At 39.8% G+C, this 14,662-nt stretch overlaps 1 protein-coding gene across 10 annotated transcripts in view; it reads left to right on the top strand.

The window, feature by feature from the left end:
* The window catches only part of LOC136432581 (forkhead box protein N3-like), a 28,126-nt gene that overhangs the window by 10,466 nt on the left and 2,998 nt on the right, over positions 1–14,662 (top strand). For 5 of the 10 annotated variants that reach the window (XM_066423970.1, XM_066423966.1, XM_066423967.1 and 2 more), the window contains exons 3-9: positions 4,262–4,404; positions 6,541–6,590; positions 9,884–9,943; positions 12,095–12,115; positions 13,790–13,858; positions 14,100–14,253; positions 14,601–14,645. In XM_066423970.1, coding sequence (XP_066280067.1) covers positions 4,262–4,404; positions 6,541–6,590; positions 9,884–9,943; positions 12,095–12,115; positions 13,790–13,858; positions 14,100–14,253; positions 14,601–14,645 — 542 coding nt within the window. The remainder of the gene's footprint in view (positions 1–4,261; positions 4,405–6,540; positions 6,591–9,883; positions 9,944–12,094; positions 12,116–13,789; positions 13,859–14,099; positions 14,254–14,600; positions 14,646–14,662) is intronic. The other 5 variants (XM_066423974.1, XM_066423973.1, XM_066423971.1 and 2 more) reach the window with 4 other exon arrangements.

The following is a 14,662-nucleotide window of genomic DNA, read 5'->3' as shown; positions in this document are numbered from 1 at the left end:
GCAGGAGTGGGGACATGCTGTAGGTTTGAAGGGGACATGCCCTTGCCAGAAGAAGATATCCGTGGGAGTTGCTTGAAACTACTGAACTGATGGCAAGGGGCACTTCAGTTTTTCACCAACATTTGATCTGATTTAGATATAGATGCAGACTGTTTGGTTGTTGGTTGGTGGTGACTGAAAAATATAACTTAAAGCGCTGTGGCACACACAAAAATAACAAGAGGGGGAGGTAAAACAGCAAGAAAAGTAGATAAACAACACTTGAAACATCAAAGGACAAAATTCAAGTATAGTCCCAAGCAAACAGCGAAAAAAAATATGCAGTCCATTTGTTTGTTATTACTGCGTGCTATCTCTCAGGAACAGGATATACCAACTTGGTATGCTTATTTGGCAAACACCACTGATTTAAAGGTTCTGTGCGTCAGTATGTTGTGGGCAGCAGTTTTGTAATCTTACAAAGATTAAGGAGCATATGTATGGATCCCATTAGAAAGGACATTTTTTACTAAAATTGGGATTTTACAGATTTTAATTAAGGTGCAATGCTTTATTTTTACAGTAATACACGAGTTCATGTGTACTGCTGTTGATGTCACAAGGTTGCCAGATAGTGTCGTCTTCCAAGGAGCCCAAGGACTGCTTGTAACTGAGTACGGTCAGATCGCCCACCAAAGTTATCTCCAAAAAGATCCATGGGAAATGGATAGAAAATCACTGTCTAAATAAGGGTTACACAAAAGCCGTATCTTCTGTAACAGTGTCCTCGTGAGACCCCTCGGGTAAAATGATAGCTTTGAGGTGTTGGAATGGATACTTGTTGCCCATTGTTGACTGAGGTTTCTGACCCCAACGAAACAAGTGTCTTGCTTGTTCTCTTTTCAAAGGTCACAAGAGAAAGTACAAGGTTCAGTTCGTGCCATTTTTTTTCAGGCACTGGTTCAGAGAATACAGTTGCATGCAAAATTATTCAACCCCCCTTGCATTTTGGACATTTTGGCAAATTGAGGAACTTTACAGCTGCATGATACTACAAAATCATATAAGTGATGAACAGATATGTTATTACAATCTGATACCACAGCAGAAATGAAGATTTTTTTTTCATAGTCCATCCAAAATAGCAACTTTCACACAAATAGTAGGTTGCAAAATTATTCAACCCCCTATGAGGGTTTGTCTTTAGTACTTCATGCAGCACCCCTATTTATCTAAAAGCTGAATTCACCTGATGTAGACATGAACGATAGCTTGTCACAAGCTTCTGGCAGTGCTCTTTGGGAATTTCAGCCCATTTCTCGTAGGCAATGGTCTCCAGCTCAGCAATTTTCCGAGGTTTACATGTCGCAACTGCTTTCTTCAGATCCAACCAAAATTTCTCAACTGAGTTAAAGTCTGGAGAGTGTTATGGGTACTCAAGAACCTTCCAGGTTCTTTTACTGACCAAACATATGTGGATGTCTATGTGTGCTTGGGGTAATTGTCTTGCTGGAATGTCCAATGACGCCCCAGCTTCAACTTTCTAACGGAATTGGTAACTTTCTTGGCCAGAATATCCTAGTACTGGTTTTAATTCATGATGTCTTCAACACAGTGGATATTCCCAGTGCCATTAGAAGCAAAACACCCCCAAAGAATCTCAGAGCCACCACCATGCTTCACGGTAGGCAGGGTGTTCCTCTCTGCGTATGTTCTAGTCTTTCCTGTGCCAAACATACCTCTGACCCGGAGGACCAAAGAGGTCAAGTTTTTTTTGTTTCGTCAGTCCATATAACATTGTCCAAAAACTTGTGTGCCATTAGTAGGTTGTTTTGAGCATACTGGAGGCAACTTTTCTTGTGGCATGGCTTCAGCAATGGTGTGGGTCTTGGGGTCCTGGCATTGAGCCCTACGGCATGAAGTGTGCGGCGAACTGTGTCCACTGAAACAACAGTTTCTCCTTCAGCCAAATGTTTTTCAGGACTTTTGAAGTAATCATAGGGTTCTTGTCCACCTGTCTTCTAAGAAATATCACTGTGGCTGCTGAAATTCTGGCCAAGAATGTTGCCAGGTCCGTTAAGGAGTTGATGCTGGGGCGTCATTGGACATTCCAGCAAGACAATAACCCCAAGCACACATCGACATCCACATATGTTTGGCCAGAAAAAGAACCAGGAAGGTTCTTGAGTACCCATAACAGTCTCCAGACTTAAACTCAGTTGAGAATTTTTGGTTGGATCTATAGAAAGCTGTTGCGACACGTAAACCTCAGAAAATTGCTCAGCCGGAGACCATTGCCCACGAGAAATGGGCCGAAATTCCCAAAGAGCACTGCCAGAAGCTTGTGACAAGCTATCGTTCATGTCTACATCAGGTGAATTCAGCTTTTAGATAAATAGGAGTGCTGCATGAAGTACTAAAGACAAACCCTCATAGGGGGTTGAATAATTTTGCAACCTGCTTTTTGTATGAAAGTTGCAATTTTGGATGGACTATGAAAAAAATCTTAATTTTTGCTGTGGTATCAGATTGTAATAACATATCTGTTCATCACTTATATGATTTTGTAATATTATGCAGTTGTGAGGTTCCTCAATTTGCCAAAATGTTCAAAATGCAAGGGGGGTTGAATAATTTTGCATGCAACTGTAGCTGTTTTAGTAAAAGAAATGCATTATCGTTAGTTTCGCTTCTTGTCAAAGTATTTAGCCAGAATAAAACAGACGTCATGACTTGGCAGGATACCCTCAATAGCGTGGGAAGTTGATATCTTGGCAGCAAGGTCAGGTGGGAAGGGATGCTCATTTACAATTTGACACATGCACATTGTGCCACATTGGGAACAGTCACTGAAATAAACCCAAAACTATTCAAACAAGGAAGATATTGGAAAATGATATCCTCTGTACATTTTTTTGTGACAATGCGAATACAACAGATAGAAAGTTTATTGCAACACATGTACGCTTCTACTCATTTCTTCTTTTCTATGCCTATGTTTTTTTGCTTTAAAAGTGAATTGCGTAAAAGTGTTATGTTGGTGTTCTGAAGTTGGTGCCCTTCCATGTTTTGTGAACACCTGAGATGTTGACATGTTGACATCACACTAACACCCAGGATTGTACTGAGAGTCTTGGATTGTACCCAAATTAGCAGCCCTAAATGGATAACTGCTGTAAAGTATAGTGGAGGTCAGAATGTCTCTTGGATGGAACTACCACATCCTGTTCTGCTGAAGCTAATGCAGCATAAGGAGATTAGGCACTTTTGATGTATCAATTATTCATCACAACTTCATATCAAGAAGTACTACAGTTATGTTTGATAGTTACGCAGTCAGTGCTGCATGCACCCGTTTGAGAGACATACCGTGGCTCAATAAAGAGTAGCGACGCTATTGTTCTTTTTCCTGTCAAATGTTCAATTACATTAATCCAACTTATGTAAATATCTTATCAATTGTGTCTGACTGCTGCTAACTTTAAAAAAATGGCATAATGTAATTTTGTATTTTTCTGAGTGTTTTATTTTCAGAACTGAAGTTTTATATTATTTTGAGACACAGTAAATATTTGCAGGGCTATTATTTCATTAGAAGGTTCAAAAAGTATTATGTCCAGCTTTATTTGAAAAGGAAAGATTGGCTTATTACATACATGTCATGGTAGATAAGGTAAGAACCCACATCAGCTTTGTTTACCTGGAGCCAGCAAGATTTTCTGCTTGGGAAATCATTATGCTGATGGTGATTAACTCAGCTAGCCCAAAGCAGGGATTAACTTTAAGTTATTCTCCAAGGACTTTCTTCTGGGGCACTGCTGTGGAAACCTTTCTTATCTGTAGGTTCTGTGAAGTTAGAGTGAAGATTGTCATGTAGACAAGAATAATGTCTTTCAGTTAGCTTTAGTAAGAAAGTGAATTGGAAAACAACTTAACAAGTACCCCCAGGTATAGATTATGTTGAGTTATAGATAAACATCTTTTTGTTTGTGACGTAACAGATTAAAAATGCCCTGATTGCTACTATAGAACACAAAGGGAAAGAGTGAGTGAGTGAGTGAGTGAGTGAGTGAGTGTGTGTGTGAGTGAGTGAGTGTTCTAAGCAGGTCAATCAAAGTTGTATGGTAAAGACATCTACTGTTGTATGTTGACCTTTTAAATCGCCTCTTTGCTTCCTAAGGTAACCAGTACGAGATTGGTGCCAAAAGGCGTCATTTTACCTGAACAGGAAGATGCATAATTCCTACTCTTAGTTACTGGTCTTTCTGTTTCCTTTTTGCAGAGCATCGGGAAGGGATCGTTATGGATGATAGATCCAGCCTACCGACCCAACCTTCTGCAGGCGCTGAAGAAAACGCCCATCCACCCGTACCATCACATCTTCACCACGCCGCCCCCCTCCCCACAACAGCTGCCACACTCGGGGTAAGTCCCTCACATTCCAACATGAACTCTAACATGGTAAAAGTCTGTGCTGCTTGATAAAGATTTATCATCTTTTCTCATTTGGTAGTTCTTGGTATTCAAATATGGTAGATCAACCTTTCTTAAAATATTGATCACAAGTTTGGCTCAGTTTATATATAGATCACATCTGCTTAATCTCAATAGAAGATATGGATTATTAGTATAATGCCCTATTTCAATGTGTTATTAGTAGGATGTCAAACCTAGCTTAGATGTGGAGATTCTTAACCGCAATCACGTCGTTTTGGTGAATCCGTGCACGCTTTCCTGTGGCCAACAGCATATTGATTGGGAAAACGTTGGGCTGGTATTCTATATTGATTTCTTCGCACCATGTAAGCTGCCATTTGGGGCATTCACTAGTACTGCTTTTGGGAGGGATGGAAAAGAGCTACTAATTTGGGGCACATGCCATTTCTAAGTGTTAAATGCTCTGCGGTGAATGCTGCATGGCATTACCAAATAGTAAATTGTCCCTTGTTGACCGTTGCGGGAACAGTCAATGTTTGAAAGTGTATAAATGGAACATCAAGATATCAAATTTGTAGCACAGAGTCAGTGTCATGCTGGAAATAAGTGAGTATTTTTTTCACCATCCCATAAGACTTTGAAAAATAACTTAATGTCAACATTATATCATACATTCAGCGTCTTGTGACCAAAGATTTATTTGTAGCCAACTGCTTGACGAAGGTTTGAAATTATTGGGGTGCATTGCCCTCTGGGTGTGATGGCTGGCTTTCTCTTTCATGTTGTTCAGCACTAAGGTCAAAGGTGGCAAACCAAATGGGTTTCCCACCACTCAAGTATTTCAAGAGGGTATGGCATTATTCATTAGGTACTAAAAGATGGGCCGCTTTCCAAAAAGCCCTTTGTATGTTAGTCATGTGTTATTATCGCTGAATTTTGTTATTAGACCAATGTAAATCAGAAATGGGGAAGACAAATAAAAGTCAGGTGACCCCATGACCTCTGAAAGATGAACACATGTCTCTTCATGTTTCTTTACTGTGGTTGAGGACCATGAAAGTGTTCCAATGTATTTTTCTACAGCAGCTTATGTCTTCCGATACTGCTGAGAAGTACTGCCCAAACTTAACAATAATCAGCATTCCTCTTAAATTTCAATGAACTCCTTTTAAAAACATCCAGACTTCTGTGTGAGTTTTTGTCTGATTGCTTGTGGATATTTCATCCGAAGGAACAAAGCATGTCAACTGTTTCTGTCTATATAAACATGCCCACAGGCTAAAGATGAGCCTTGTCTTGTCATGTCAGTTGCCATATCCATCCACAAGAATGCACTCCGAAAATACCTCCTTGAAAAGCATCAGGATACTAGTTACATAACTCTCAAGAGTGCATCGCTCTTGGAGAAGTGCAGAAATGTCCTGAAAGTTCCAAACGAATGCAGCTGTTGAGTGACAATGGTGGAATACAATCCAATTTAGTCAGAGCAAAGAAGATTAAAGTTGTCTTTCTGAAAACGATAAGTTACCTGTCTTGCAGTGGGGTAATTGTCTCTAGTTGAGCACCCCACTTGTAAAGTATGAGCGCAATCAATCAAGCCAGACCTGGTCACCCCATGGTAAACACAGGGCATTTGTCCTGACCCCATTCTTCTTTATGTGTGTCTGTTCATGGATTAGGTTTCAGAAAAATCCTGCTTTTAATCAATAAACTGAATTAATTATGGGTTAAGTTAGACAGTGGCTGGTTACATCCTGGTGTCAGTTTCAAACAAAAATGATGAAAGAACAGGTACAAGTAGAAAGGGTATGATTTGTAAAAATGAACAGGTGTGGTCTGTATTGTTACATAATGAGATTAGAGAGTCAACAATGTCTAACAATAGACTGTGGTTAAGCATTTCCTTGTAGGTTTGCTGTTTGAATGTTAATTTAGTTGGCTGTGCCATAACAAGAAAATAGTGTTGCATAATCTAACTTGAAAGTTGCAGACTGGCACTGAATGGTAAAAGATATTTTGAATGTATAGACATTATGGTAGAAGAAAGCAGAGAGGTGAATTTCGCCCTGAGGGCATAGCCGTTAGGACGTTTTGGCTGACATGTTGTCTTGTGTGGTCTTGCAGGACGGGCCCATACCCAACTGGGCTGTTCATCAGCAACAATGGAGCTGCAGGTATGTGTGCAAAATATTTCATTCTTACCATAAAAATTATATTGTTGTTTAACAGAAGTAGAGGAAAGTTATATGGTTAATATTCAATTGCTTATTTTATCATGAGCAGTTCATTACAATAAAAATGAATGAAAAATGAGTGAAATTTCTTTGTGGTAAGGGCAACAAGGAAAACGTGGCAAAGCTTAGGGTCATTGCTGGCGTATTCCTAGAGATGTTTATGTAAACATGTCAACATCCTGATCATGATACCAGACTGAAAGCTATTACCTTATCGAGAAAGCTATGAAACTATGAAAGCAACTGTCACTCATAGTATGCTACATGGTACATTTATTTCAACATCGAACTAAGTTGTTGTCATATGCAGTAGCTTTGCGAGTAGAGTTCATTCTGATCAAAATGTGTGGTAGAAGGTCAAGGTGGTCTGAAATTCAAATCAGTTCATAGCCTAAAAGAAAGACAGCAATGCAAGAAATTCTCCCTCATACAAACTTAACTGGTTTGTGATTGTGAAAGACAAGGTAGACAATATATGATTGATAACCCAGAGGTGTAAGACATTGTGAATGATCTTGCCTTTGACTCTAAGAAAATGACTGGCATGGAAATTCCTACAGGTAAAGAATGCAATGAACTCCAAAAAACAATATCAGAGCAAGCAAGCAAGCCAATCGACCATAAGATAAAAAAAGTCTGGCCTGTGTTTGTTTGCTTGTTGTGTCAACTTTGACGTGGTCTTACGTGGAGGTCAAGTGTACTGCAGCCTCTGAAATGCTTGTGCAACATACAACTCACCATTCAACCAGTTACACCACAATATCGACTTGTTGCATGGACAGTTGGTCAAATGTCACCCTGTTTCATGTAAAATATATGCCCTTCCAAATTCAATGTAGATTCCATATGAATTTTTGATGGGTTCTTCCCTTGTCATTCAAGTTAGAATAAAAACTTTCTGCCACACTGGCGTTTGTCAACGAAAATGGTACTGTGCAACCTAAGGGATTCTATTTTCTCAGTGTATAAATTATAACAAAGATATAACCTTTGGATTGGTAATGCATTCCACATTCAGTACATGATGTTTTCTTGTTTCTAGGTCATCAGAAATGTGTAAATAGTTGATCCGTTGCCAAATATTGTGTACTTCCCCAGGTTTCCAAACCTCTTCAGGTTTGAAAGTGTCCCACAATGGTGTAATTATTCTCAAGTTAAAAGGGATCTTTATCAAACCGAGGGGCCCAATATTTACCAGTTGGCCGAGAGACCAGTGTTTGTGTAAGATCTCTATGGTGCTGGGCATGTGGAATGGATTCAATCATGTAAAGTAGTCTGAATGACTCCATTATCTAGGTTGTGCACACTTCTACCATATGGTGCAGGTGCTTTTTATGTTCTGTGATTAATACCGCTAGTCTTTATAGAAAGGTCTGTATTACAATGGTAGAATGTTTAGCACAAAATGTGACGTCAGTCTATTGTCCATTGCTTTATTTATGTAGCATTTAGGAAAATAGTGTTCAGAATGTATTTACCTTACGGAGATTCATGGATTTTAAATCTTGGATATGCTTTCTTTGAGATAAGTAAGTGTGGCATGAAACTTGATTTGTCTCAAGTCATGATGTGATCATTGACTTGCCATGCTTGACAGGAGTTCAAAGACATCCAAGGCTCCATGCATGAGGTCTCTTTGCAGGGGCACCTGACAGGGAAGTGTGTCTCCGTAGTCATGACCACCGAGTCTGTCACCATGGTGATATGTACACTGTTTCCATGGAGATTGTAAACTGTCCGGCAGAACAAAGATGGGGTGATACGGGATATCGGTGTTGTTTGATTGGTTACAGGACTGTTTGGTGGTGTGTAGCTATTGACATACGACGGTCAGTAGTTTTGATTTTCTGGCTGTTTGTTCTGGTCACATTGTGTCCACTTTGGGTGTGAATAGCCCGACAAGATCCTGTATTCAGCACTATTTGGACTCGCCAAGTGTTTTTCTTTGCCTTAGGCCACCTTTTCAGTTGTAGCTACGCAGCAGAAATGTGCACATCAAGAACTGACAGATTTTCCTAAGCTTGAGATTTCCTCTCCTTACTAGTACATAGTTAGCTAACAGAATGGTTTTCTGCTTGACAGGTTTTGATTTGGAGGGGATAGATTTTGTCCTGTTGGATTGGAAGTTGGAAAATGAGATCATGTAATATTCAGTTGTTGATATCATTTCCTAATTGAGTAATAGGACTCAGGAAGTCTGCATTAGATAAACGTCTAGGGTCAAGCTAAGATCAGTCTGAAAGGTGATTCAGAGTGCAGTTACAAAGTTCCTTCCCCCAAAGTGCATTGACACAGATGGTGCTCTGGGATTTCATATTGATTTTTCTTAGGGGAAGCATTATGGAGCAGTAATGGGTTGATTATCTTTTTCATCATGTGTCTGGGTATCATTTTCCTGTTGCCAGAATAACTAGGTAACAGCTGGGGTTGTTTAGACAGGTAATTACAGGTGACAACACACGTAAGTAAGCTTACACGTAAGCTTACGGAGAGTAGGATGTTAGGTTTGCATAGAAGGAAGTGTTATTGTTTTCCCACTAATTTTTGATAACTATTACCAGGTTTTATCTTCACTTACCAAAGCCTGTTACAGAATTGATTGGGGTCCTGTTTCTTCTATTTTTAAACTTCGTTCATATTAATTATTCAATGACAGAGTAATATTGATGGAAAACAGAGTGGAAAACTCTGCAAACAAAAGTCATGCTTAAGTGTCCTAGTAAAGGTCTTGGTCAGGTGTAAAAATAAAGTGCATAAGCAACTGACCAACATTTGGGACCAACAATAGAAGAATTCTGAAATGATTTGTCCCCTAATTAGAAGTAAAAATTATCAAGAAACATTACCACCTACAGCAGTGAACAGCCCCCCTTATGACAAAAGATATCTGATGCATACAACATTGTTAGATATAGGTCTATTCAATATAGAGACTGATGCTATGACCATTACATCCTTGGCCACACTGATAGAACAATCAATAGGAAGGTTAATGGTTGGGTCACTGGGCTTGATGGAATGCCAAGGTATAGGCTGATCTTGAGGGCATACAGTTTCAGGTTCTTGTATTCGCTCCCCTGGGATTTAAAAGAGCCCAGATTTGAAGTAGAAGAAAATTAACAGGTCTAGAGGAGTGATTTTTGTGCGAGAATGTAAGGAATGTTGTGGGTGGGAGACAAAGTGTACCAATCCAGTCTGCATGGTTAACATAACGAGTGTTGTGTTTGTTTCAGGGTATCATCCCCAAGCCTACCCATTCCAGAGGCTGTCTACACCAGAGAACATTGATCCAGGTATTACCACCTGTTTTGTCAGTCATTGATCCATACAAACATCATGTGCTCAACACAAAGCCTATACCTTTGCTATCTCAAGCTGGTACGGCTTTCTCGGGCAACCTAATTTTCAAGGCAACAAAATTCATGTCAGGAGACATTTTCTTTGACGTAGCACTTGCGTCACCACATGGTTAGAGACGAATATTGGTTGTCCTGAAAAGGCCCTATAAGTGGGAGATTTCTTGGAACGGTGATTTTTATAGCACTAGTGTAGTGTAGTTATGTGCGACTGGATTAGCTTTGTTTGAAGGTGAAGAGATGAAGAGATTCAATTTCCGTGTGCGTCAGCGGTGGGAACTTAGTAAGATATCTGTTTCTAGTTACGACTACCATTTGATTGCAGATGGTTTATTTTTCAAGACATCAGCCAAAAGGATGTTTTCCGAGTTCATCAATTAAGCAACGAAAGTCATATATTTCATAAAAGCTAGTAATTACAACAGAGACTGATACACATTTGTTAATGATGAATGTGTAAAAAATATGTCTGAATTTCACAGTATGAATAATTTCATTTCTGTGCTTGCACATGGTACCATTATCACACTTCCATCCAAAAAATCATGTTAGAAGTCTTTTTCCCCCTTGGAATCAGCTAATTTGCATATTCAGTCTTATCATGACTCGCATATTTTTCTTGTGAAATTTTTTTATGTACAAAGAACCCAACCCCAGGTGGGGAGGGGGGCACATCATTATGTAGTTCACTTCCAGACTACATGTAAATTTGACCTCTTCCCCTAGTTGTTGACCCATGAGACAGTTTCTGACATGGCCTTGGTAATGAATCAGTGAAACAGACCAGAACACAAAAGCTACTTTATTAGATAGGAACAGGGACTTTAGATTCTAAATTGTGAACTTAAATGTGTATTCTAATGGATACACTTAGCTAATGATTACAAATATACCTATCATGTGTGGTGTTTTGTTACAATGTTTGTTGGTTTATGTGGCATAGCACAGTGATAATGGAGCAAATGCTGATTATCATGGGCCTACATTATAGTATTTATACACATGATACAAAAAAGAGTGTAGATATTCTTCTTAGTGTATGTATTAAAAAGGTTTACATACTTGATTGTAATGCATTTGTAGATTGCTGTGGATAGAACTGAATATACCTGTACAGTATGGTAGTGTTGAAAGAAAAGTGAGGAATGTGTATGATTCCTTGTAGGGAATGGTGGCTAGATGAGGGTGGCCGTAATGTGCTGCTCAGTATGTAAATAGCTGTAGCAGCAAAACTAACAGGCATGACCTGCAACTAATGGATTCTTGGCATTGCCTGCAAATAACCATAACTAGTGCAGGGAGTAGGGTGAGATGGCAACCTGATAGCATAAATGCAGCGTTTGCAGACTTGTTGGTGCTCTAGCCAGTGCTGGAGGGTATGTGGCTGTGTGACAAGGGGCATTAGATAACATGTTTGGAAAGCTGATTTCCTGGTGGTTTGGGGAGCAGTGAGCCGAATATGTGATTAGTCCTGACAGCCGTAGCCATTTCCCCCCCTCCCTGGGTGTCTGCCTTCTCATGACTTACCCCCGTTCCGTGACCTGTAATCTCCAAAGTGGATTAAATTTTTGCTTTAACAAGCAGTTTCTTCATCTGGTTGCCATGGTGATAGGCCTTCATTGCATGCTGCTGGCGTACTAAGCAGGTTGTAATAAAAGTATGCTGCAGGGAATAATACAGGAGTCATGCTGTCATCTGCATTTACTGCCTAACCCTCTGACTAAAGGCTTTCTTACCATCAGCTTCAATATGTGATGTCTGTATCTAATAACGCCTGGATTATTGGGTTTTAGAACGGTGTAGAGATGTTCTACATCTGGCATGTTTCAGAGATGAAAAACATATCAGACGAAATTATGAATTATGAATCATAATCTAAGAAATATTTGTAGCAACCTGTGGTTGAAATATGTATGAAATTGAAACTGCATAATCTAATTAAAAAACAACAGATGGCATACTAATTCTTTGGTTTGAAAGATAAAGAAGATTTCTTTTGTTTCTTTGAGAAATTGGTCTTGCCTGCAGTGTGCCCAGCTGTTTTTTTCTTATTTTTTTTATTTCCCCAAACTTTTTTTTCTTTTACAGTTGGTGCCAGTATCTTCCAAGGTCAGTCCCAGTTTCTTTTGTCTGATGTAAATTTCAGGGAGTGGGGCTCTTTTTTTCAGCTCATATAGGCTATGCTGGCTGGACAGGAAGATGTCAGAAAAAATATGCATTGAATAAGTTGTTCAATTAGACATGATTTTTAACAATAGTAAAGAGGACCGTAGAAACATGTTTCTGATCTTATCAAAGCCGGAAGCTACCTCCAGATCTGACCGATAAAATGAATCATGAAAACGTCTGAAACAGGATGAAATTGTTATTCATTCTAAGCTGGTGATTTCCAAGTAGAGTTGTGCAAATTTGCAGATAGATCTATGGCAGTGAAACAATATTTGTCCATGAGAGAAATCCCTTGTTATGGCCTGGTCATCACGTAACCTTTGACTAGGTCTTAGGATCAGACCGCATGTTTTGTACAGCAAATATAGATTAAGGACTAAATAGGAGGTAGTACAAAAGATCAGTAGCTCATGGCAGCCATTACTGACAGCCACTCATACTGCTTTAAACATTGTAACCAGCTCCTGGCCAGTGCATGTTTACTGCGGAGTTTGCCGTCTTGTAAGTAGAGATAGACTTCTGTTGACAATGTAGTGAGAGTCAATAAAAGATAGCCTGTGGAGACAAACAGTATAGAGTTGTTTATGCTCCAATGCTAGCCCAAGCCTTGAATGTCTAATCCTAAGGTGTACATTTGCATGTGGAGGCAGACAGTATAGAGTTGTTTATGCTCCAATGCTAGCCTAGCCTTGAAAGTTTAATCCTAAGGTGTACGTTTGCTCGTTAATCAACTGGTATGCATGTGGTCAAAACCCTTTTTGTTGGGCATGAATTATGCAGGTTGCTGGTGGCTTTATTGGTATTGATCATGTTGTAGGTGCAGAAACCTGTCGATGATGATGATGTTTGTAGGTGTGTAAGAGAGTTGAAGTTTTGACCTACATTCTGATTTTACCAGTGCACCCCTGTTAGCTTCTTAGGAAAAGCAAAGATGTCTCAGAACTTACATAGGACAAAACTTGACTTAAGTTTATTGAGACTAGACTGAGTAGTGTTTGCATATTGGCAACCAAGTCGGATTAGAAATGTCCATAATAAAGAATCGATTGTTTGAGCAGCACAAGTGCTGTACTTATAGCTAGCACTGCTTGCTTGCATCATCAGTGGTGACTAAGCTACTGTGTTGGTTTTACTAAGGAACTCTGTACTCAGTATAATAGCTATCAACCATGGCTGTAATTGTCCTATCTTTACTTAACGGTGCCCCATGCTTGGCTGTGTGTATGGTGATGGGGGTTGACTGGGCAGCCTCTGTGAAAGGCCACATTCTTTCAATAGTGCAGGTCCATGCAAAGCCCTGTTGCTGACATTTGCCTAACCTTTCAACTCACAAAGTGAAGGATGACTGATTATAGGGGCAGCTTTACATTCTGGTTGCAGGCGGTACCACTATAACACTGGCATGGAGCTATTCTTGGATTCTTGATGTACATTTCAGGGGGAACTTTTTGGAGAGAGGTTTATGCATATACACCAGTGATGCCACGTTTTGATAGATTGTCTCCAGGCTTTAAGGTGTACAACTTAAGCGTTAGGCCGGATATGGAAATCATGTTTAATGGAAGAGAAACTAAACTGTTATCATGAAATACTGATGAAACTGTTCTTTTACAGATTCAGAAGTGGACGCAGCTCAAGCCATGATGACACTGAAGTCTGGAGGTGCTAGTAGCCATGCAGAAGGTGGGTGTATAAACCATCGCTGTTTTATTTGTAGCAAACAAACATGTATGACAGATGTGTGCACCTGTAGAGACACTCTTGTGTATTCATAGATATCCGTGGAATTTGATATGGCTCTTCAGTAAATACCAGTTTCAGCATGACTTGTTTACGAAAGTGACCTTTGACCTGTGAAACAGCTGTCTCCCAGCTCCTCCCCCCTCACAAAAGATAACGTTTACCTTGTTTTGCATCCTCACAGCTGTAAGAATGAAGGGAGAGCGTCACTGGACCCCCGCTAGCTTGCCAAATGTGCCAGGTTTCCGTACCTGGACCCCACACTTGTACAGGCCGGGCAATGGTGCAATCAACATTGGTGGGGAGCACTCCTATGGCCATATGGAGGGAAAAGTCAGGTACGTGTCAGTCTGTTTGTATAGAGAGAAACAAAAGAAAACAGAGAGCACAAATGATTTTTTTTTTCCCTGCAATATTTCATGTTGGTGCCAACTAGATGTGCGTTTGAATATATGGAAACTGAATTCACAACTATTGTTACCAGGAAGAGATTGTTAGTGGTTGGTACAGTTGTTAAGTGCTAAGACAACAAAGTTGACAATGCTGGAGGTGTAACTGTAAAATCAAATAGTAACATTGCATGTTGTTGTATGAGTTGGGGCTCTCCCAAGTAAGCTGCTGTTGATACATGATCATGATGTGCAGCTCTGAATTTCTGAGAGTGGGTCTTGACATGTCTCTTCAGGTGTCATCATGTGAAGTGGAAATTACAAGAACGCGTTAAACGAAGGTAAAGCAGTCACATGA

Source organism: Branchiostoma lanceolatum, chromosome 4 (genome assembly GCF_035083965.1).
Source record: "Branchiostoma lanceolatum isolate klBraLanc5 chromosome 4, klBraLanc5.hap2, whole genome shotgun sequence".
NCBI classification, from domain to species: domain Eukaryota; kingdom Metazoa; phylum Chordata; class Leptocardii; order Amphioxiformes; family Branchiostomatidae; genus Branchiostoma; species Branchiostoma lanceolatum.
Note: the sequence above shows the minus strand (reverse complement) of the source record. Positions and strands in the feature narration are given on the sequence as shown.